Source organism: Zootoca vivipara, chromosome Z1 (assembly GCF_965207765.1).
Source record: "Zootoca vivipara chromosome Z1, rZooViv2.hap1.1, whole genome shotgun sequence".
NCBI lineage: Eukaryota > Metazoa > Chordata > Lepidosauria > Squamata > Lacertidae > Zootoca > Zootoca vivipara.
Window position 1 is genome coordinate 18,511,549 of NC_142583.1, and position 24,996 is coordinate 18,536,544.

The 24,996-nt window shown below is 41.9% G+C and overlaps 1 protein-coding gene across 4 annotated transcripts; it reads right to left on the reverse strand.

Annotated features, from left to right (window-relative positions):
- Positions 1 to 490: 490 nt before the first annotated feature.
- NSUN7 (NOP2/Sun RNA methyltransferase family member 7) lies at positions 491 to 24,916 on the reverse strand. Of its 4 annotated transcripts, none has more exons than XM_088658951.1 (13): positions 24,750 to 24,916; positions 23,569 to 23,648; positions 20,089 to 20,459; positions 17,603 to 17,661; positions 15,751 to 15,881; positions 13,933 to 14,085; positions 11,625 to 11,808; positions 8,492 to 8,702; positions 8,194 to 8,334; positions 7,397 to 7,498; positions 5,975 to 6,092; positions 3,735 to 3,858; positions 491 to 1,963 (listed from the first exon to the last, which is right to left on the reverse strand). In XM_088658951.1, exons 3-13 carry the CDS (start codon positions 20,399 to 20,401, stop codon positions 1,304 to 1,306), a joined length of 2,196 nt encoding a protein of 731 aa, XP_088515077.1. In that variant the 5' UTR covers positions 20,402 to 20,459; positions 23,569 to 23,648; positions 24,750 to 24,916; the 3' UTR covers positions 491 to 1,303. The 4 variants fall into 4 exon arrangements, with proteins under 4 accessions (XP_088515077.1, XP_088515071.1, XP_088515081.1 ...); XM_088658945.1 differs by lacking the exon at positions 24,750 to 24,916 and adding an exon at positions 24,366 to 24,506; XM_088658955.1 differs by lacking the exons at positions 23,569 to 23,648; positions 24,750 to 24,916 and adding an exon at positions 23,346 to 23,483.
- Between the last annotated feature and the right edge of the window lie 80 nt (positions 24,917 to 24,996).

Sequence of the window (24,996 nt, forward strand, 5' to 3'; positions counted from 1 at the left end):
TACGAGTATAAATAATTTATTATTATTATTATTATTATTATTATTATTATTATTATTATTATTATTTATTGCCTAATGCAATAGTACTCTCTACTGTCGATACCAGCTAAAACACTTCTGGTTTGCCACATGTTATGCATCCTCTTCATTTTACCCACCACCAAATGCTTAATTGCTCCTGATATGTTATATATTATGACGACTGTTTCATATGGAACAGAAAGTTTCTTCCAACGTCTGAAAAGATGCCTAGGCATCTTAGTTGATTATGCCTCATGGGTATATTTAACACATGATATATGAATGCCCTTCAAACATTACAGAAAGAATATAGTCAACCTATAAAGGAAACACAGAACATTTGTCTTTCCTGTAATAATCTACGACTAATGCATATGTGTTACAACTGAGCCTATAAAATCCTTAGTTACAAAAGATACTAAGTGGCCAGGATGAGGGGGAACAGAAAATAACAGACTAGAGTTATGAAAGGCGTTAATCAGCAATTGTTTAATAGGTTTGTTTCCATTTAACTATGCTGCCTAATGAGCCAAATATTTATACTGACATCTAGTAGAGTTCAGTGTCTAGCCGCAGCAACATGAAACCATCCAGTAATTATGCTCCCTCACAAAGAAATCCCGAAAATGTTCTTGTCCTTTTTCTTTGAGGTTGTGATGTCCTATTAAAGCCAAAATGGTCACAATTTGCTTTTTTTAAAAATCAGTCCTTTTGGAAGAGAAGATTTGAGCAGATTATTAAAGAGGCTGAAGTCTTGAAAGATCACTCTGCAGACTGGAACCAAGTTTAGAAAAAGAAACAAGGTAGGGTATTCAAAATTCCCAAGGCTTTACACTGAAATATCTAGAAAATAAGAACTGAAACCCACTTCTACTTTTTAGAAGCCCTGTTCTTGTTTATAATTGTAATGGCTAGCCCTAAAATTCGGTACTTCTAAGTTTTTACTCAGACAGAATCTGTCTGCTGTATTCTAAGCTGATCATCTATTGCCCATGAAACCTCTGGTTTACCCCGTCTGCATAATCTGATACTGTATATTAATTTAAGCATTTTGACCTTCAAAGTTCATTGAAATAAAAGCCTTTCTGCAGAACAGCCCCTCTGCTACCATAATAATAGCCGTGGAAAAGGCATGTGAGCATCTTAACTGCTGCCTAGAGCAGTTTAGTCCCTATGCAGATGAATACTGAATGCCCAAGGCTTTTGTTTTTTACCATTAGAGGAATGCAAGTTTCAGATTTTGAAAGAATTACGGTAAAAATTGAGTTACAAAAGGCCATCTTCAAAGCCACGGACGAGAATGCTTGACTGTAGAAGAAAGCGAGGGCTCTTTTGTCTTGATCAGCTTTTTGGATGCAGAAGGGCTAAGCGTGCCAAAAGTTCCACCCCAATTATAATAATAATGGTTAGTTGAAATTTGGGATCGGTTTCCTTGTGGGTTGAAGTATGGCACCATTACCGGAGGCAGGACGATTTCGACAGGTTTCAAGACCATCACACTATCGTCAAGCTTTGGTTTCCTGATGTTTCGATGCTTTTCAAACATCTTTTGCATGGAAGCTGCAGTAAGAGAATTCTTGGACATCATCGGCAGAGAAGAGTTCAAGACGGGTTGGACTGTTTTCTTCAGGGGAACGGAACTATTTGTCTGGTTCACAGATTTTTGAGAGGCACTGGAAGCTATATTAGATACATTAGATATATTAGATACAGAAGTATCTGACTCAATCATGCCCGGTTTCATTTCTCGATCCAGGAACTCCTGAATTTTGGACTTTATCACTGCCTCTTTAGTAGGTGTCTTGGGCTGGGTTACTTTCGGTTTCTTTTTCTTTTTCTCTTCTCTCTTAGCTGGCTTTGCTAAGTCAATCCCTTCCAACAACCCTTTTGCTGCAGCACGAGCTAAAACATCTTTCACAGACACCGTCTCCGATGGATCCCTCTATAAAGTTAAAAGGGAGACATTATCAGCAAAACAAAATCACAGCTTTAAAGAAGAGCAGCCGGTGTCATCCACTGTACGTAGAAATATAGGAAAATGACATCCTTAGTTCTGTGAAAACAATTCATGTTAGCATTTGTTGTGCATTTCAGAGGAAGTAGCTGCTGTTCTAAGTGTCTACTGTTACCACCATTCTGCAGACCTCATTGTCCTTATTATAGGGCAGGAGTAGCTAATCTTTGACTCTCCAGTTGTTGCTGGAACTACAGTTCTCAACTTCCCCAACTACTGGCTATGCTGGTTGGAATTAACGGGAGTTGGAGGCCAACATCCCCTGGAAAACCAGAGCAGGGACTCCCTACCTGAGTGATTCTACCCTCGTTTTCCAGCTCAGCTATACAGTAGTAACCTCAAGTTACAAACACCTCAGGTTACAAACGCTTCAGGTTACAAACTCCGCTAACCTGGAAGAGTTACCTTGAGTTGAGAACTGCCCCAGGATGAGAACGGAAATTGTGTGCTGGCAGCACAGTGGCAGCAAGAGGCCCCATTAGCGAAAGCATGCCTCTAGTTAAGAACAGTTTCAGCTTAAGAACGGACCTCCAGAACGAATTAAGTTCGTAGCTAGAGGTGCCACTGTACTGTAGTAACAGTAAAGAAAAATAACCTTCCTAGCATCATATTAGGTAAAAGGTGAAGGATCCCTGGACAATTAAGTCCAGTCAAAGGCAACTGGGGTTGCGGCGCTCATTTCACTTTGAGGCCATAGACAGCTTTCCGGGTCATGTGGCCAGCATGACTAAACCGCTTTCTGGTGCAACGGAACACCGTGACAGAAGCCAGAGTGCTCGGAAAAACCATTTACCTTCCCACCACAGCAGTACCTATTTATCTACTCACACTGGTGTGATTTCAAACTGCTGGGACAGAGCAACAGGAGCTCACCCCGTTGCGCGGATTCAAATTGGCCATCTTCTGATCCGCAAGCCCGAGAGGCTTGGTGGTTTACACCACAACGCCACCCGCTCCCCTTAAGCATCATATTATCAGATGGCAAACAATATGATTAAGATAGCTTTGAAACAGATGGAGATCTTTTGATCTCACCACCATGGAATTGTTTGATCTTGGACGACTCACCACTACCTGCCTTCAGTTTAAGAATACTTTTAGTTCTCAAGACACTACGAGATAGTTTTTAGACTAAATAATGTGAATAAGCAGGCACTCCCAGTGGTCCTGAAGGCTGCAGAGGAAGTTCTGCTGCAGAGCGTGAGGCCTGCTTATGGAAGGCGGCCTCAGGGCAGCCACTGACATTCTGCCGCTGTCCCTATGCTCTGCGGGGTGGTAGAAAGGGGAAAGGAAGGGTGAAAAGAAGGCTGCACTACAAGAAGAAAGGTTAATCTAACCTGCCATTTAAGCAGATCAGTGGGACGGTATGTTGGGGCAGGTGGGGGGTGGACACAGACTGCATACTACTGAACCGGGCAAAATAAACGAGAGCACATTTCTTGGAGACTCAACATCACGGCCAATAAATTTACAAAATGCAGTCAAGGGAGATTATGTATATCAACTGGGAAATGTGCACAATGCCTTCTTTGTGGACAGAATACTTGCACAATGGTTGGCTGTTACACCTGCTAACTGTTAAAACTAAACTACACTTCATCTATATCCAAAAATTCACTAGCAAAGAAAAATCAAAATATCAAAACACTTCATTTTATTGGTGTCTATATTACTATTTACTTTTTTTACTAGTACTTACCTCTCGGGATAGAACAGCTATAAAGCAGCTATTAGAAATATCTGATTGCTCCAGTCGGAAAAAGTTTGCTGCAGACAAGCTTATTTCTGATTTGCAACACAATGGAAGAACAGGCGGACAAAGCCTAGAGTAGATATTAACACAAAGTATTGAATCACCACCATGTGCCCTTAAGTAAAATGCAATTTTAGTCAACTGTGGCCCCCCTGTAGTTTTTTTTTAAAAAAACCAAAAGCTAAGAGCTGACATTAAAGGTTTTACTGAAGTATATTAAACACAATGGTTTCATTTAAATGGCCAACAACTATTCCCAATTGTGCTGATTTTTTTAAAAAAAATATTTTTATTTCTTAGTTTTCTTATTTCTTAGTTTCCAAAAAATACGTGCATTGTCTCTTTTTTCAAGTTGCGTTTTCTACAGATCAGTTTCATTTGTTGTGAGACATTAGAGTTGCATACAGTGTTAGGTTAGCAAGAAAGGGGGGGAGAAGGGAGGGAGTGGGGTGGGTGAGAATGCTTCTATTCTTCTACAGTGGTACCTTGGTTTTGGAACGTAATCCATTCCAGAAGACTGTTTGAGTTCTGAAATGTTCAAAAACCGAAAACTCAATAGCTGACAGTTAGGCCTCAGGATCTTGCACTCAGCAGAAGCTGCATGGCATATTCGACTTCCGAGGCGTATTTGAAAACCGAAGCATTTACTTCCAGGTTTACAGCGTTCGAAAACCGAAATATTCATCAATGGAGATGTTCGAAAACCGAGGTACTGTTGTACTTAGTGTATGTGTGGAGTTCTGTGTCAGCGTCACTTGTGTTGGTTCTCTTCCTACTAGTTTGTTTGTATTTCCTTGGTGGTGAGAGAGGTTGGGGGTGGCCTAGGGTGTGGTTGGTTGGCTGTAGTGAGATTTGGTTTTGTGTCTGAGAAGGGTGGGTGGGTGTTTGGATCAGGTTAGCCAGATTGAGTCGTATGCTGTTGGCAGGTTCTTCTTGTTGTCTTGTTGGGCTGTGTATGTGATAAAGGAGAACCATACCGGGGTGAAGGCGTCTTCTTCTATTTGTCCCCATATCAGTTTCAGTTTGTTTGTTAGTTTTTCTAATAAGGCTGTTTCCCGTACTATTTGATACTATTGGTCCATGCTTACTCCTGACAGGTCTCTCCAGTGTCTGTCTATGATGTTTCTGGCTGCTGAGAGTAGGGGGGTTGTGAGCTCTTTCTTTTGTGAGTGAGCATTATTATCTTGGAAGATTTTTAGTAGGGCCAGTTCTGGGGTGACTTCTAATACTTGCTTAGTTATTTTGCATATTTTGATTATGATTGATGTCCAGAAGAATTTTTCACTTCACATACTTAGCTTTAGGGCAGAGCTTTCCAAACTTTTCAGATTGGTGACACACTTTTTAGACATGCATCATTTCATGACACAGTAATTCAGTTTACTAGCAAACAAGAGGTTAAACTTAACCCCTTTGCAACCCCGGGAGGATCACCAAATCACATTAGGTAAAGCAGCAGCCTAGGCAGAAATCCTTTAACACTCTGGGCATCAGTCATTTTGTCCATTTTTTTAAGTTGTCACAATGTGTAAACTGCCCTAAAAAAAAAGGACTTGGGATTTTCCTGAAGAACAGCAAATCTGTTGTTTCTGGTGCAAGAGAAGCATTCATGACCAGATGGTGCAATAGCAATTTTGGGGACCAACCCAATATAAAAGTGATAGAATCCTTTTCTCCATATGCCACAACTGTACAATCAAGGGCTTGGTTCACACATCACAATAAACTATAGCTTGAAATAAACTCAAACTTCTGAGCAACTCAAACTACACAAAAGTTTCTTCCATACTCCTCCCCTTCTCGAACCCAAGTAGCAATGCATGGACTAGGCTACACAATGGTATCAATGCATGGCTGGATGGGCTCTCGTCCTGTTTTTTCTTTTAACATCTACATACTAAAGCAGACGTGCAAAAACTGAACACATGCAGATCGTCATCCTGACAGAAAGACACATCAATTTCATGAGTAGAAGGTTTGGGTTTGTTTTTGTTTTTTATTCACCAGCTACTAATTTCATTGAATTAGCTACAATAGGTATAGCAGCTGGACAGGATTCTATGCTCAAGCTCTTGAGTACTCTCTACAGTTCTGAAACAGAAAGATTGGGATGGGGGCTATATGGCACTGTGAGCCCTCCACCAGCAGAAGGATTAATTCACAACCAATAAAAGCCTGCTCTTTACTTGTAAGGCTGGGCCTTGGGTCCTTCTGCTCCAGATGCCAGGGCTTTGTTCACCACAACTTCATTTTCTTCTGGGTAAACTGAACAGGTACAGTAGACAATAGCTTGCACTCTGCTAACTAAGAATTCAAATAACGAGAAAATCCAACTGTTAATAATTTCCAGTTTAAACACACTTTAAATATTAAACACGTCACTAATTGATGTTAAAAACATTAAAGTTGACCCAATCTGTATAGGTGTATTGAACATTACCATCTTATAACCAAAGCAACCACATTTTGTCAAGAGTAAATCATATGTTTCATTAAAAGCCCACCCCAACTAGGGACCCACATGCTGATCCCCTTTCTTCTACATAATCTAAAACCTTTTCACATTCCCTACAACCATATTGTGCCTCTGACATGCCCTACCATCCATTTCCAGCTAGGATTATAAGTTTATAGCTGTGCCTTTAATAGCAACTTGATTTACAGACATCAGCAAGTAATATTTATCTCACTTCCTACTGATGTCTGTCTAGCACCCTCTGATGGATTTCTACTGACATGCAAGTACCTTTTCATTCAGACAGACTTATGGGCCACACTTTGATCCAATGCTTTTGCCACTCCATTTTTAATAAGTTTTAATTTGCAATTGTTTTATTGATGAGTTCCATCTTTTTATCTGCTCTGATCCTGTTTCCCATAAAGACCATTTAGTCCAAATAATTTGCAAGTTAGCTGGCTTGGGAACCAAATCTTAAAACCTTACTTTAAAATAAAAATGAACACTGACTTTCTCACAATTTTAGAAACATTATTCAGCAGAGAAAGGAATTTTCATCTATTAAATGATTTTCAAGGGAGGGCATTTATTATGCCTTCCAGAAGGCAGGGGCAAGTGATGATTAGCTCATAAGGCTTTCCTAGAGTGGACTGGAAAAATCAGGGATTCTAGTTCCAAAAGGAACATAAAGAACAACAACAGCTTAAAGAACCAATAAAGACTGCTAGGCTAGGCCTGTTTAGCACACTGCAGACTCCTCCTTTCCTGGAATAGGAACAGCTTTCCTTCCATCGCAACTGCATGGGAAACATAGCTGCCAAGTTATCCCTTTTTTAAGGGATTTTCCCTTATGCTGAATAGGCTTCCTCGCAAGAAAATGGAAAACTATGATGGCAGCTATGATGGGAAAAGATATCCCAAAGGATAACAAATGCCCCTAAAGAAGGCCATTGAGATTCCCTAAAACAACAAGGTTCCCATTGCAACAATATGTTTTCAGATGCCCATCACTATTTGTAACATTTTTTGCTCCAGGAACAATTTTCTGTTCCAATAGTTGTCCTCTCAGTACTTTTATTTCTCTGAATACTCAGGGGTTGTCTATACACAATATTTTACTCTAATTCTTACCAGTTAATGACAAACTTACACTGCATTGCATGTGACAATTCTTTCAGCTGCTGTTGAGCAAGGGAGTTGAGTTTATCTTCTGCTACAGAGCCCTGAGAGAGATCTCTAAGTAATTCTGCATCTGAAGAGAATACAATGAGTAAGTTCAAACAAAAACCAGTCACTGGCCATGTCCTCATGAAACACTAAACCACGACAATGTGCACTGCCCTCAAAATAGAACTCTCCCCTCTCCTCCTTTCCACATGACCACAACAAAGACTTTGGAAATGTTTATTTCAGCTCTATTAAACCAGTTTGCTGCATCATCAGGACTCGGAATGATGGTTAACACAACTATGATTGGTTTCAACAAGCCAGTTTCAAGCCACTTTGAAACTGGTCACATTTTCCTGCACCATTTATTACATCTCAGCAACTTCCACCCAGATGTATTACAAAGTTTTTCTTCTGGTCTAGGATTATGCAGGCAAAAGGGGGAGAAATTAGCAACTTTTCTGAGGACAGATGGGAAGTAAGAGAAGGACTGAGACCAGCTGACCAGACTGCCAACCCCTAATTCTATATCACTCTTGCTGGCTGATTTAAAACCAGATGAACCAACAAAAAACAGTATGTGTCAAGTAGCGCAGCAATGCATCACAAAACACTGCTTGAGTTGCAGGTAGAGATAATGGAAATTGTTTAGGATTCCACTAATGATGGTTCTCTATAATGAGCATAAAACCATCAACACCAATAATGCCAAGCCAGGAAGGAATGCAGATCAAACATTTCATTTTAAGGCAATCTAAGAGAAGTATTTCAAAAAGTTACCTTCATGTTCTTTTAGAATGAATTCTATTGGATTGCTAACCCCCAGGCCTGAACACCGAGGTAGTAGTAAAATAACTTTAACTTTCTGCAGCTTATCAGTTGGTTCAATGTTTGCAAAATCTTCACGTAGTAGCACAATATCTGAAGGGGAGGGGAGAAGAACCAAATAAGTCTGCAAGCTAGTGTTCTAAAACAAATGGCTCAATTTTGAATTTATTACTTAATCATTTATTAGTGTATATACCCTTCCAAGACAAATGGCTTCTAAGTGGTATGAATAATGCTAACACATGCTTACTTTTACACTCCATCTGTGCAAATAAGTCCCTCAGTTCCGCTTCCTTTGCCAAAGACTTCACTCCACATACAAACACTTTGGAAGTCATCTGATTTGTCAGTACTGACATATGAGCCACAGTGAGCCATGAACCCACATGTGCTATTAAGATGTCATCATCCATATTCAGCAAGGCTTTCGCCGAATGGACAGCAAGACTCCTGGATTTATCCTAAGAATTAAGCAGAGATGCCCAATTAACAAAAGGGTGATTGACAAATTATTTAAGCGGCAAAGCTTGTTTATTTCTGCAGGACCAGCACCCAAGTAAAAAAGTATTTCAGGAAAATTGAATTTGCCATTTCAAATGTGCAGTCGTTACTAAGTTTCTGCTTGCAATCTAAACCAACTGCCTCACATATGGGTCCAGCCATGTAATTACATACAGCCCCCTAGTATGGAAAGTGTGGCATGCAGTTTGGGAAAGTTTTCCAACAGAAGGGGCTTCAAACATAACATTTGCTAAATTCCACACGTGTGTTCCAAGTGATCATCCATGTAGTTGCTTGCATATGATAATCACACCAATGTTTGCAAGACATGTGCCAATACAGAGGCAAGCTGGTGATTTCGTGCTCCCAGCCTTAATGGGTACAGCTCCCACATTAGCGGAGGTCGTTTGCAGGGAAAAACAAGGATGATTTTGAGGGTAATTGTCCTTGCAAGCTCCCCCCAGGCCCAGGGGGAGTGAACTTCACCCACAGATTGTCTTAATACCTGGGCTCTTGCTCCAGCATGGAATCCGGGAGGCAGGAAGAAGCTGGGTGCCAAAGCACTTCACCTATCGGTAATCCCCAGACGCAGCCATTAAGATGCAGAGGGTCTTTTGTTTATTAGGATGAAATTGGCTCTAATTTACAGATGTGTGCAGGGTGGATGGGACAAGATTATAAATTGCCAAGTGAATCAGCTACTGAGTCGCAATGTTTCGAATTGGAAAGATTTCCTTCGTAGAAAAATACAGTATGTGAGGGGGGAGGGAAGCCTTTACCCTTTCTTTATAGACACCATGTTTGCTACATGAATGATTAGGCAAACCAGCACCACCCCGAATGCCAACAAACTAATAAAAAGCAAGAGGAGAAAAGGAGAGTGGTATTATATTTATGGATTAATATGAAAAAAGGACTGTGTGAGAACATCGAAATGGTTTAAAGCACCGAACTTCCACTTATTGCAATTTGGACTATGGGCTTTGAAGATCGGCCGTAGTTCTGGCGGGACACCAGATTGTTAGTGATTTAAGGGTTGGAGGAGGAGGAGAAACTGGGAAATCGCCTGGAGCTATGGCAGGGGCCCCAGATTACTCCTTATCTATACACAAGCAAACAAAGATGGTGAGTGACACAACCGAAATTACATAGGAACAGGTAAAGGTAAAGGGACCCCTGACCATTAGGTCCAGTCGTGACCAACTCTGGGGTTGCGCGCTCATCTCGCATTATTGGCCGAGGGAGCCGGCGTATAGCTTCCAGGTCATGTGGCCAGCATGACAAAGCCACTTCTGGCGAACCAGAGCAGCACACGGAAACGCCGTTTACCTTCCCACTGTAGCGGTTCCTATTTATCTACTTGCATTTTGACGTGCTTTCGAACTGCTAGGTTGGCAGGAATAGGAACAGAGGAAGAGCAAAAAAGCGAAAGTAGAGATGCGGCGTACGACATGATCAGAACAGGAAGAATGAAGAAATAAATGGAAAAATAAACTTCTCACACGGAATTTACAGAATATAGAACTCCTGCAGAAATAAAATTTATTAAATGTGTTAATACAAATGGAAGTCAAGAACTCTGTAGCTGTTGATAAGAGACTAAGATTAGGACTGAATGTAATTGGATTAATCAAGTTTTCAGAAGCAGGAAGAAATAAGAACTTTGCACCCCGAAACCCAGCACATGGGAAGTCACACAAATTGTATCATTGGCTTTATAATTGATATATATTTGGATATGAATTGTAATTTGACATTGATAAAATGTGGCTGTTATTGGACTTTAGTAACTGAGAAATAATAAAAATTATTTAACAAAAAATCAAAGGCAGGCTGGTTATTTAATATGATTGAAGAGGGGACCACCTACTGTGTTAATGGCCCAAGTCAGACTTGAACCACAGCTTCCCAGATTGTAACTCTCCTAGTCTCCTAGTCACCTCAGTCCCTACATTTGACATTGAACAAAGAAAACTGTAGCAAGTCCAGAGTAAAGCTGCCCCCAAAGAAGCTCAAGTTTCAAGGACGTCATAGCTAGTCCTTCTACTCCATCATTCAAGGTTATCACATTTAGTTCGTAACCTGAGGGCCTTTCAGAATTAAAAGACGTACTTACAATTAAGTAAGTGCTTAACTTGCCTTAAGGAACATCCAGTGTCAGTTGCATGACATCCCTAGAACCCATATCAGGAGAAAGGGGCTTAGTAGGCTTGATGTTCAGACATGAGGAACAATGGGCTAAAAGAAATTTCAAGGAGTGTGTGCATGAGTGCCTATAAATCACCTTGCAAGAAAAGTGGTACTCCCGTGGTAGGCTGTAATGAAAAGCACAATCTCCAAAGACTGAAAAGAGACGGTGTCATAGGACAAAGGAGAGGCAAGAACAGAAGTTGTGTAATCATAATAGCACGCAAATACAAGACAACAGAAAACAATGGTTGTGAACTGAAGTTAAGCAAATCAAAGCTAGCAATGAACTACTTGAGACTGTAGAGAGAGATAGTTCCAGGCCCAGAATTTAATGTAATTCAAGCTAATGATATTACTGCAAAGTTTCACAAACAGTTTTTTTCAGTTTGGAGCTTCTTGCTAAACAGTTTGGTGACTATTGACAAGCAAGTCTTCCGGGTCAACTGTAAAAACTGCACTACAGCTGTGGTCAAATTAGTGATGTTCTTTGTGGAAGAAGATAAGCATTCTAACAAACACATGCAACACATCGAAACAGATTTTGCAGAAGTTTGTAAGCACAGCCACAGCACCACTTTATTTAAATTGCTCTTTTTTTTTAACAAGACATTGAAAAGAAATAGAAACATGCAACACAGAAAGACTATGAAGCATGAAGTTAGGACATATATTTCAGTTTCATGTTAACATACCTGCAATAAGAGCTTGTAATCAGAAAACAGTTGCAGAGTAAGAAGCTTTTCTTTAAGAGTGGAAGGGAAGATGAGTACGTCTTCACAGTGCTTATCCAGGCAATATGAATAGCCACCAAAACTGGAGACCGATTCCACTCTAGTGAATCCCTCCTTGTGTAAAGTGCTATGAACATCTTCAAGGCTGTTGCAGAAACACAATTGTTTAACGTAAGTGCTTAATGTAAAAGTAAGAAATCACTTTGTCTTTTGTACTTACATCTGAAACACTACAGATAAGTCTGCATTATTTAATTTGTTGTTGCTCACTACCCTACTACAAATTGTTACACATTTCCTGTACGTACAAGCTTCTTCCCCTGGGACTTGCAAATACAAAGTTCTTAAAATGCTGAATATGCACCCCACAGAAATAATTCTCCGTGGTTCTACCTGTACCAGGTTCAACAAAGTCTGAAGTTACACTTCTGTTCCTTTTCCCGAACAACTTTCTCAGATTCCTTACTGGAAAGATCTGCTGTTCCCCAGAGGAACATGCCACTGCTGAGTATAAAGATCCACATAGCCTAGTTCAGCTCTAATCCCTACAAGGTTACACACTCAACTTGGGGTTGCTCCCAAAATAGTGGTGCTGAATGTACAGTAGCAGGTAAATATCGAGAAGCTGAATTAGACGGCTAGACTTTTGGGGTCACTTCCAAATGACCTTTTTACCAAGTAGGCATCCTCATCACTTTACATGAAGTTTGTAGAGAAGTAGAACAACACTGGCTTTCTATTAACTATTCTGTGTTCCTTATAGTAAAAACTCAAATTCTGGGGGGAAGTGGGTTTGTTGTGCAAGGGTGCCAAATCAATTTTAGTTGTGCAGCCTGAATTTGCCAGTATGTGATTTAATGCCACCTAAGAAGAGACAGTCTGAAAGGGCCTTGGGAGAGCATTCATTGTTTCTGGTATCTAACAAAAATGTGTACACTCGTTTGGCAAAGCTTGGATCTCCCGTTTCTGTTTGCTGCTCGTGTCTAAATAAGACTGATTTTAATGTGTCACACAGGAATGCAAGGAAACAATTGCACTGTTGGGCATCCAGATGTAGAAATATGGTTAGAAAGTCTCTGGGTGAAGGCTGGAGCTGGCATGTGTAAGTTGCGGTTGTCCACGTTGCTGCTGCTGTAAGCAAGGGAACCAGTAGATTCAATGTAAAGGGTGCAATGGCATACACAACAGTGTGTTTTGGTAGTTAAAATAGGCAGGTACAGACTACCAACAAAAGAACATTCCACCCACATTCACCACTAAGTTTAGAGTACTAGGACAATGTTATGGAGCTTTCAAGAAAACCATTTAATTTTCTTGCCACCAACACATTTTCTCATGGAGAATATGCTTATATTATCTACTAGCTGACCCGGCCACGCGTTGCTGTGGTTCTTTCCTGTGATCCCCCCCCCATCCCGATCCATGACGTATCCTGCCCCTCCTCCCTCCACCCCGGCTCATCCCTGTGTTTCGGTACGATACCCTTTCCTCTGTTGTCCCTGGGGAGTACAGGCCCCTCCCCCATGTATCTCCATACCTTGGCCCCCATCCTTGGAGAAGGAACTGTTAGGTTCTGGGTTCTATTTCCCAGCATGCACTTTTCTCTGAGCCCTCTGTTGTCCCTGGGGAGTGTTGGCCCCTACCTCCGGTATCTTCCTACATTGGCCCCCACCCTAACCCTAACCCTATCTCCATTCGGGATAGTATTTAAAGGGCTGTAGAGCTGAGGACTAGTCTGTAAAATGGAGCATAGGTCTAGTCTTTAGGCTGTAGAGGCGAGGCCTTGGCTTGGGCTAGTATTTAAATGTGACCCGAGGCCTCCGCCCTGTATCTCCATTCCTTGGCCCTGGCCTGACTCTGTGGGTTGTCTAGTAATGGTCGCCTTGGTGGTTTCTGTTGCTTGGTTGATGACATCATTATTTGGTTTGTGGGTGTGGTGTAGATTTCACAGGAAGGGAGGGGTGTAGGAGGAGGAGCTGAGGGAATAACACCACTTGATGGCGCTGTTTGACTTGGTGGAAAACCAGGTATATATCTGCCCAGGTGTGAGATTTGAGGGATTTTCTTTTCCAACAACACTCAGGGAGTGGTCTGGATCGTTGTGTCAAAATTTCAGGACGATCAGTCAAGCGGTTACGGAGAAAAGTTCAGCCGACACTTTCAAGATTTTTACATTTACATATATATATAGATGAGCATGTGATATAATTATGGAAGAAGCAAATATTTTAAAAAAATACATGCTACACTAGCAAGCTTTCAACCTCACCTTATTTTAAGTGAATTGACCCACACATACAAGGGTAGCATGGAAGCCCTTTGTTCTTGTTTCCTTATCGTTTCTGGTAGAATGTGTTCTAGAGAAAGAGCATCGTGTTTGATTCGACATCTTGCTAATGCAGCGGCCAGTTTTGTCTTAAAGCTATAGATTAAAAGAAGGATATTGATAAATCTTGTGACAAGCTTAATTCATGATACATGCTTCTTGATAATGATACATGCTTCTTGATAATAACACACTCAGTAATTTAAACCACTTAGTTTGAGTTTTTTTAATTCCTAGTTCAGTATGGTAAAAACTGCCCATGGTCCCTTTAATAGCCCATCTATGTCCCAGTCACCCCAAAGCCTCATCTAGGCTAGGGAAAAACAGCTTGTCTGAAGCAGGTGGGAAGGGAAAGTAGCCTGTTGCCAGGCAAAATGAAAAGGAAGGGAAAGTGCCAGTGAGAATCTCAGCATATGAGCTGTGTTGAGTCATTCTTCCCCTGCAGCTCTGTATCTAGGCTAGCAGCAACAAAAGAAACCAGGATACGAAACCTGCATGCTGTGACAAGCCAGAGTTAATTCAAGCCAAGATTCACAACCCAATGTCAAGCCGTGATTTTTGATCCCAGATTGTTGGTTCCAAATGAAAATAGGTTTTCCAAAGATAACTTAGTGGTGGCCACCCCTTTGTTCATTTCCTCGACTGAACAGAGTGTTATCCTCATCACAGGTCAAGGCTGGTAAGGATCACAGATGCAAGCAAACCAGAGACAAGTTAAACATTAGAGCAGCTCTGCTGGATCACATCAAAAGACCTATATTGTATGCATATAGTCTCAAAAGTGCCCAGTCAGCTACCTCCTAGAAGACTACAAGGACATAAGTGCAATGGCACTTGCCCACTTGTAATGTCCCCATCCTCCATGAATTTGTCCAATCCCCTTTTAAAGCTGTCCACAATAGCTGTCATAGTTGGATTCCATGGTTTAGATATGTCCTGAATGAAGTTCGTTTTTTCTGTCCCATACTTCCCACCATTCAGCTTTTATGGATGACCCCCTAGCTCTAGTATTATGAGAGATAAAACCTCTGTCCACTTTGTTCACATAATAAGACATAATTTTATGCAGCTCTACCATATCCTCACCCTTACTCAATTTTTCCCCTGAATTTAAAAGCCCCAGAGCTATAACTGAGCCTCTCTCTCTTTGCAGCTTTTCATGTCCCTGCTCCCAGCAGTCTTCTGAATCTCCTGAAAAGGCTAGCAGGGAAAGGCTGGAAACAATTAGTAGCAACACCAAGGAAGTCTATCCTCCGTATTCTTGTGGAAGCATTTTTTTCTTCTATATAGAATTGAGTAGGTGTTGACTTACTTTCACAAGAGAATATGAGATTGAAAGAAACACAGTTCAGAACAGAATTAATATCCCATGGAGGGAGCAGCACCAGTTGGAGGCGGGGTCCCTTTGCTCTCCTCCCTTCCAAACGTTGAAGGGAGAGGTGGGGGCACAGGGAATTTGGTGTTGCACAGGAACCTAAGGTCCAGATTGGTGGATTGGCTCAACTACACAGCGCTGAATTTCCCACCCCTTGCCCCCCACCCCTCTGGTAAGCGCCAGCAACACAATGCGTTTGGAAGTCAAGGAATCAGCAGCACCCTACCTCTGCACCAGCCACTACTGGGGAGTAGCATTATATTATTCTAATCAACCTGAAATCAATCAGTGTAACTGACTGTGAAGCCCGACATGAGACTTCACATCCGAAAATTGTTCAGTACTTGCTATCAAATGAGAATCCGCCTACTTTCTTGTACATATACCTGCAAAGATACTGCTCAACTTCCTGGACTTCTGCTATTTGTTCTTCATCATCAATGTTATCGCGAGCTTCAAATTTCCGATCTTGGAGATCATACAGCATCACAACAACTAGACTGGTCAATTGATCTGACTGCAAAAAGAGAGAATCCCCATGTGGCAAGATAGGAAAGCAACAAAAAAGAATACCCAAACGCTAAATCTGCAGCACAACCCTCCAAACAGAGAGAAGAGGTTCCTACATATTATAGTTACATGGGTGGCGCTGTGGTCTAAAACACTGAGCCTCTTGGGCTTGCCGATCGGAAGGTCGGCAGTTTGAATTCACACGACAGGGTGAGCTCCTGTTGCTTTGTCCCAGCTCCTGCCAACCTAGCAGTTCGAAAGCAACCAGTGCGAGAAGATATAGGTACAGTACCACTGCAGTGGGAAGGTAAACAGCATTTCCGTGCGCTCTGGCTTCCGTCATGGTGTCCTGTTGCGCCAGAAGCGGTTTAGTCATGCTGATCACATGACCCAGACAAACGCCAGCTCCCTCAGCCTGAAGCGAAATGAGCTCCGCACCCCATAGTCACCTTTGACTGGACTCAACCGTCTAGGGTCCATTTGTTGTTGTTGTTGTTTAGGCGTTTAGGCGTGTCTGACTCTTCGTGACCCCATGAACCATTACCTTTACCTTTTTACATATTATAGTGCAAAAAACAACTGTTCAGATGGGGACTAATAAAAAAATGGGGACTAATAAAAATGGGGGACTAATAAAATTTTGAAATACAGTACTTCTAATTGTTAAAATAAGGCTCTCTTCAGTTTTAGAACCACTAATTCCCAGCAGGCCATGATTTTTCTAAGACAATAGTGAAATTCATTTGTATATTTATAATACACACACACACACACACACACACACACACACACACACAAACACACACAGTGAAGCCAGCAGTCCGGTAATCGCAGCATGCAGTTTACAATCCCAAGGGACATGTGGAGCAGCTATGATCTTCAGATCTCTTGAATCAATCAACTGCAATGCTAGCTTTCCAATAGCAAAACAAACCTGAGTGTGGGGTATCATTTTGTTTACTCAAAATAAATTGCTGTGCGCTTTCCTCATTTTTATCGGCTTTTTCCTGCCCACCACTACAACACATTTCCAATTTTTCTAGAGCTACATCAAAAGTGTGAACTGGTAGCATTTTATTTGCTTGAAATAACTATGTGTTGTTTCTTTTTTCATGTTGTATAGCTCTACACTTGCCATATGTCAGGAAAGTTCCTGACATGTCCTGGTTTTCAGGTATAAAAATGATGTCAAGGGGGAATTTTGCCAAATTGACAAAATGTCAGGGAAAACCTGGGTGTATGGCAACATGAAGGGAAAAACAGCAGAAACAGCTCCAAAAGCTTGCTTTCCCCCCAAAAGCTCAAGAATTTGGGTTTGTTCCCAAAAATAGCCCAACAACTTTGCGGGTGTCAGGAATTTTACTTTCTGAAATATGGCAACCCTATATAGCTCAGGGAAAACCTAATCATCAGAGATCAAATTGGCAGGCTTCTGCCATATATGTTTATGAATACATATGTGTCACAGACATGTTGCGTGTTTGTGTGTGTACATACATAGAGAGGATTCTGAAACTCAAGAATAAGACATGCAAGTCCATTTTTCTTTGAACACATGCCAGTCCTTAAAGCTTTATACTCATCTGCACACAAAGAACATGGATTATTTCCTTTTTAAATTAGTTACTCATCTAGTGATGTGTAAACTGAGTGCATTAGTAAGTTATTAGCACCAAGGTAATTTAAGCAAACAAGGTACATCAAACACAAAACAAAATATTTACTCACTATTGACTGCGTTGGATAAATGCCACTGTCTATCAATACAGTTTCAAGAACATCTTGATCTACAGACGAAAAAGATAGTAGAAGTGATCTTCAAATTATTACAGCATTTGCTTTTTAAAAAACGTGTAGCTATCAGTAACATTTAAACATTTCTAAGGTGAATTCTGAAAATAAGTGTGAATAAAATTTAGTATTCCATGAGTATAAATCATGTGTTTAATGTCACAAGATGTACAAGACCATAAGTGGCAATATTTGCACATCTCGCTAAACAATGTGCCACTCAGAGCTCGTCCCACCAAAACTATGGAAACTGTCTATGGTTCCACAGAAAGAATGGCAAGCCATTTTCCAACTTTACTCATAGGTTGATTTAGTTACACTAGCAGGAGGTGGTCACTTCTCTAGCTGCAGTTTTTCCCCTTGGGCTCAGGGAGCAGCCCCCTCTCAGTTGCTGTCTCTGGCCATGCTGCTGTACCTGAGAAACACCATGGTTTAGTGCAAAGTGCATAAGCCATAAATCTAGAACTAGATTTCTCCCCTACCCCTTCCTCCTCCTGCAAAGAAAGGCTTTTGTCTTTAGTTAGCCATGTATTCCCAAAGGAATCTTCATTTACACCAGCTATGGTCAGTTTCAAAATGAGCCAACTTCATAGCCCATGCTTCAATGTAATTTATAGTACCTGCCTTTAAAAAAATACACACAAACTTTTATCCCCATAATGAAATACAATCTACTGACTGAAGTGGACGTGTAAGGGAGAGAGAGAAAATCCTCTCTAATTGTGTACACAGGTTCTTAAAAGTCAAGAACTGCAAAACACAAGCAGGAGTGCACACAAATGTTGTTGGAACGCATTCCTTATTAATAGCACGGTACATAACATCTTGTTCAAAAGGAAACTTGTGTCCATGGAAAGGTAAAGGGAAACACACAAGGCAGCTCCCCCCACCCCTGCTGTTTAACAACTGGATACCTGGCCTTGTTCCCATCCATGGTACTTTTCATGGACTATTGTTGTCTTGTTGCTTGTTATAGTTTCAAGAACACAGAAGCACAGCACTTACTAAGTTTAATTTTTAGATTCATGGAAGTATTTGTGATTACACTTTGCATAGGATTTTCCTGTGTTTAATCACCACATTATATTCAATTGCAACTAGGAATGTGGCTTATCCATGCGGGGCAGAAATAATTTCTCCTTCCTGCATGAGCGATAAAAGCTGGTGTCACCATATTTTAGGTTGTTGCCATGGGCGCCAATAGCTTTCCCTCCACTTCTGCATACCAATTCAGACATGCTTACCTCAGTTCAGCAAGTTGGCATGGTAACCTCCCTCACCCTCTTTAATTTCCTATTGGCATCTCAATGTCTGAATACTGTGCACTTTCCACCACAGCTTGCCCCTCTTAAAGATAAAAAGAACTGACCTTTGAGGGAAAGAAATATATTTTGGTGACTGCCTATATATGCCTGTTTATTAGCTAAATGTCACTTTTGTCAGACACTTGGTGTGTGTCTGTGTGTGCTCTTGTTTCATAAATGCATGCAGAAAACCAGAAAGTTCTCCAATCAATGGATCTACTAGGGCTGGTTCATAATAAATTAAGTTATGCAAAGCATACACCAGTTTTCTTAAGAAGCATAACCATGGACTTTTGAAAGACTTTTTTAAAAGTCTTTTTAAAACCATGTATGCCAGACTTACAAATAACCACCCCCTCACCCTAGATCACCCAGTGGTTACATCCAAGTAAAAACCTAAATAGCGTATCACCTTAGCTGTATGTTTTGTCAGCTGAGCATTGCTCAGGCTAAATATACTGCTCCAGAAAGCCAGAGCCAAACATGCACACACCCATTCTCTCCCCCCCCTTTTCTACTTAAAGCTATTAGCCCTCTAAGGAAGGAAAGGAATAGAGACACAAGACACATGCAACGTGAAGTAGTTGATTCTCCCCTAGAAAGCAGTGGTCTCTCCACAACAGGCTGTCCTTCATACCTTGGAAACATATATGACCTGCTTTTTTTTCTTTTTAAGCCTTGGGCAGAAAGGCAGAGAAAAATCTGCCAAACATGCAGTCATAGTTGTTACAAACTGATCACTGCCACATCTTCTTGATTCAAATAAACTCATTCAAGCCCTAAAGATTCAAGATTTGCAAAAAAGAAATGAAACACCATTGTGTGTTTGAAAGAGACACAGAAATGAGGCTCTACTCTCTATGCCAGGCATCCCCAAACTGCGGCCCTCCAGATGTTTTGGCCTACAACTCCCATGATCCCTAGCTAAGAGGACCAGTGGTCAGGGATGATGGGAATTGTAGTCCAAAACATCTGGAGGGCTGAAGTTTGGGGGTGCCTGCATGCTAACTAGATTAACCACAAATTACATAGTTCTAAACACAAAGGTGAATTTTGTACATATTTTAGTTTAATGGCTGGGGTGGAAAGTAGAAAAATGAGGACAGGCTTTCTACTTACATTTTAGAGCATTAAAAGCCAGTTCATAGGACAAACGCTGGAATTGTTCATCTTTGAAATCAGGAAGAGAAGGTAGTGGCCCATGTCCATATTTTACCAATATTTTATCTTGAGGCTTTTCATTATGAATGCCCTGAAAGATGTTGGCAGCGTTTAGGTAAATGGAGTCCTGATAGCCATTTTTCTCAAACAGGCTTGTTGAGCTTTTTTCAGAAATTACTACTTCATTTGAAAAATTCATCTCATGGAGACTCGAAGTGTCACTTGCAATATTAACATTTGAAGGCCCCAGGCTACTTCTCAGAACCGGCATTGTTTCGGTATTGATGTATCAGTATATAGAAGGGTAGCAAGTCAGACTCCGAAGATTCCTGTGGAAATATAGGTTGTATATCAATTGCAACAAATCAGTTGGCAAGCATTTTGTTGATATTTGTTTTGTTTTCTTCTTTGAAAATATAATCATCAAATCATTTTGTCTAGGTGGCTAACACAGTAGACATCACTAGCAGAAACAAGTATAACAACAACAACAACAACAACAACAACAACAACAACAACAACAACAAAGCGATAAGACATCAAACATTCAACAACAACAACAAAGCGATAAGACATCAAACATTAAAAACTTCCCTAAACAGGACTGCCTTCAGATGTCTTCTAAAAAAGTCAGATAATTGTTTATTTCCTTGACATCTGATGGGAGGGAGTTCCACAGGGCAGGTGCCACTACTGAGAAGTGTGGTGCAGCCTCCGCCACTGCAGGGAGTTACGGTGGGACCCTCCGCCACTGCAGGGAGGTATGGCAGCACCCTCTGGCCCTGCAGGGAGGCCCAGCAAGGCCCACCACCACCCCAGATACATATTGGGATATATCAAGATATCATGATATTTAGCTGGTGATATATCGTGATGTTGAAAACTAGATATCACCTAGTTCTACATACTGTATATTTTCTAGGAAAATCCCTATTCTGATCCTCCAATACCAAGTCCTAGACCTAGATCCTCAAACTGAAACAACCAAAGATACAATGCACCTGCAGGGAGATGGGACACAGGCCAGAAGTTAATCACAGAATTCCCCAACCCGCAGATTAGGGATGGATTGGGTTGAATTTAAGCTGCACACAAGAACAAAATGAGGAGAATGGAAGAACACACCTTGCTCTGCTCCACAGGTCTTCAAGTACATATACAAGGAAAGTGTTCATAGAGAAAGTTTAGAAAGGCAAGTTAAGTACAAAGCACTTGAGAAACACCGTGGTACTGCCAATTGGGCCCCCATCACCAGATGTTGTTGAACTCCAACTCATAGCTGCCAAGTTATCCCTTTTTTTAAGGGATTTTCCCTTATGCTGAATAGGCTTCCTCGCGAGAAAAGGGAAAACTTGGCAGCTATGCTCCAACTCCCATCAGTCCCAGCCATATTTATGGGGATGGGAGGGCACCGTACTAACTACCCCTGGCAGGTACATATGTTATGTCAAGTCAGCAAGTGTAAAACGAAAGCATCTTGCTACCATTCAGCTCTGATCAACTAACTGAGCCTGGTGACAGATATATGTATCCACAATCAAAACGCTTTGACTGCAAACCATTAATATTAGGGAGACCATGAAGAATCTCTACAGCAACCTGATCCTAGCAACCACAGGACCAGCAACTACCTATGCTGGGTCCAGAACAAAAAATACCAAGCCACTGAAATGCTGCAGCTTGTAACATGACCTAACTCTAGTTACTGCAAAAATATAATCATGTACAATAAAGTCATTTTCATAGCTGCCAAGTTTTCCCTTTTCTCGCGAGGAAGCCTATTCAGCATAAGGGAAAATCCCTTAAAATAAGGGATAACTTGGCAGCTATGCATTTTGCAGAGCTGAAGGCAGTATTGGTGGCATGACTGGAGACAATGCAACAGAGGTTTGTATTTTATTATCTGTTGCGATTGTATTGTGTACAGATTGAGGTAGAAATGGAGTAGAAATGTAACAATAGCCATCCCTAAAAGCTTTGTGGCCAGCAAAGAGTACTGTATGTCTAAGCAGGGCTTTTTTAAAGCAAATTTTAGAACCGCCCAGTGGTATGAGATTATAATTCACACATAAAGTGTGGACCACAACAACACCTCTATGTGCTTTCTTCCTGTGGGCATGTATGGTTTATTGATTAGTCACATTCCAGGACATTTAGAAACCTACATATACCTGGATAAAATCTTCAGGACTAGTACTCTGACAGCACTAACGCAGAAGTGTGTTATTGCTTTCATACTAGAAACACTGGTGAACACTCTGCAGAGTAGCAACGGACATGACTTTGGCAGGGGGAGGAGAAATAGATAAGCTTTAAAAATCCCTCTGTTTAAGTACTGTGCTATCACAGGATTGTGCTGCTAAGACAGGAGATATGTCGACACAAGATGATGCTGTAGTATAGCTAGTGTGAGCCATTATTTGAGCAACCGTAGCTCTGCTCACATAAAGGACTAAGATTTATTATTTGGGGGAGGTGATTGAGATGTGACCCAAGGCCATTTTCTATTTTAAGTAAATTCAGCTGTAGCACTTTGCATATGCTATCCCCCGATTCGTATATGTTTGTGTTGTTGGTGACAAGCACAACATTACAATAACCATTTCCTCATCAACAAGGAAAACGTAATGGCCGTTAATATAAACAGCAGCCACGGCATCAGGTAAAGAAGCAGTAAACAAATCTGTTCAAAAATAAGGTAATTGTAGAACATCTTATCAGCTTTCAGCAGAATCAAAAACCACCTAGGAAGCATCACTAAGAAGAACAGCTTCTCACAGATCCTACATGAAGATCACATTTGATCAACAAAATTGCATGCATCTTTTGACTGCCACACAGATTCCAATTTCATGATACAGGAAGCTTCCAATTGGTAACAGGTTGCACAATATGGTCAAACACAGCAAGCATAAACAAGTGATATCCATACAGAGATATAATCATTTGTGAAGTGGTCCTTCAAAGAATTTCTAATATTCCGAAACCTATTTAGTTGCTTAGTGGGACCATTCCCAGTACAGTACGAAGCAGTATGTTTCATATTTTTAAATTAACCCTCCTTACACTTTGCATGTCCACAGAAATTACATACAGTCTACAGCAATGAAAAAGGTGGGAATGTCAGGTGAGCTGCCTTTCCAAGACACCCGAGAAAGAACATCCAACATCAACACACACAAAAACTGGCAATTAGAAACTTAGATCCTGCCCACCACTCTTTCAGATTATTTCACCCCCAAAATCCACATGGATTACACATCCTAGCAGAATAGCTTTCATGTTTCTTCCATGTGAATTTCTTCTCATTGCTTGTTTCTCTGCACACAGAAAGCATTACGCCTTAATAACTAAGGGATATTTGTTGTTGCTGATCCCAAAACTCTTCCATCGCTTGGAAACAGACGAGACTGAAGGACAACAAGGAAATGCACATACCCGCTGTTAAGAAATGACAGGAGTGCTTTATTTTCTTGGCGGTGCTTTCCCTGGTGAGACCTCTGCACTCTTCTGATCAACTGAGAGAAAGAGAAAGGCAGGATTAAGGAAGCTTTCCCTGAAGGATGAGGGAGAATACTGCACCTGTCAAATTTCTGCCGCCCTACAGCTACTCTGTTTTAGGGTTGCCATCTTTCAAAAGAGTAAAACCAACCCCAAAGCTACATCAGGGTGGTATTGACGCACCCCTCAATCGAATGTCCTTTTTCTTGTAAAAAGAAAACAAGATTGACAACTTTCTGGTTCGTCTTAAAAAAAAAAAGTTGACAGCTTTGGGGGTGCTTTAGTTCTGGACTCTTGACAAGTCCATCGAGAAATCTGTTTTTGTTGGACTTGTTGAGGGTCCAGGACCACCCGCCCCCCCCCCAGCTGTCAATTTTCATTTTCTCTTCTTCTCCTTTTTAAAAGAAAAAACAAAAAGGACTTTCGATTGAGGGACGTGGCGATACCTCCCTGTAGTCCGGGAAACCCCGGACACGTGACACACACAGGTGCTGCACCTGTTGAATTCCTACCACCCTACCAACTCCCGCGTTTAAAAGCTGTGAAGGGGGTCTGAGAAGAAAAGAGCGAGGGGTTCGCCTCAGCAGTGAGGCGGTTTTGGCCCGGAGTCCCTCCCGTCCCCTCCACTCGGCGACGGACAAGCGCAGCCCTCGACGCCCTTCAGGGATGCTCCTGGGCGGGAAAGCCAGCTCGCTCGCTCGCTCCCTCCCGCTTCTTCCCTCTGTCCTCCTCACCCGCCCGCCGCCGCGCAACTCTCCCGGGCGGCCTCGCGCATCCCCACCCCTGGCCGACGGGGGTGGGGGGGGATTGATCCTGCCTGACCAGCGACGCGCCCGACGCTGCTCCTCTCGCGCCCGACGCCGCCTCCCAACTCCCCCTCCAGGAGGGGAGGGGCAAGGGCGTCGTCGCCTCGCCCCGCCCACGTGCCGCACCCGCCACCGCCCCGAGCCAAAGCCGTTGCGTTCAAATTCGGACTCGGCCATTCGCTCGCCCGCGGGCGGGTGTGCGCGAGTAGGCACGCGCGCGAGCTGCAGTTGGGTGTGGGTTCCTTTTCGGGGAGTTCCCATCATTTCACCGTGCATTGAAACTCCCTTCGCCCTCCCACCCGCTTTGCGTACCTTCTCCGTGTCCTCACGCGCGCTTGGCGTCGCATTGTCCTCGCCTCCTCCCTGCGTGGGACCAACGCTTTGGTACCGCTCGGCGATGTTCTCTCTTTCTCTCTCTGGGTTCTCTCTCCGAGGCGGAGGCTTGTGGCGTGGCACTACGCTTGCTGCTCCTTTCGCCCGTCTTATTTTATTTTATAGTTATTCATTTGGCTTTGCAAATCACACTTTTACAATCACATATCCAACATACATGGACAGT

Excerpts from the sequence above, each read along its gene's own strand:
- NSUN7 (XM_088658951.1), bottom strand. The coding sequence starts at position 20,401 with ATGCCGGTTCTGAGAAGTAGCCTGGGGCCTTCAAATGTTAATATTGCA. Across the intron at positions 3,859-5,974 it reads CCCAAGGCCCAGCCTTACAA|GCTTTGTCCGCCTGTTCTTC; the intron begins GTAAAGAGCAGG and ends TATCTACTCTAG. Across the intron at positions 1,964-3,734 it reads TAGCTGTTCTATCCCGAGAG|AGGGATCCATCGGAGACGGT; the intron begins GTAAGTACTAGT and ends TTAACTTTATAG.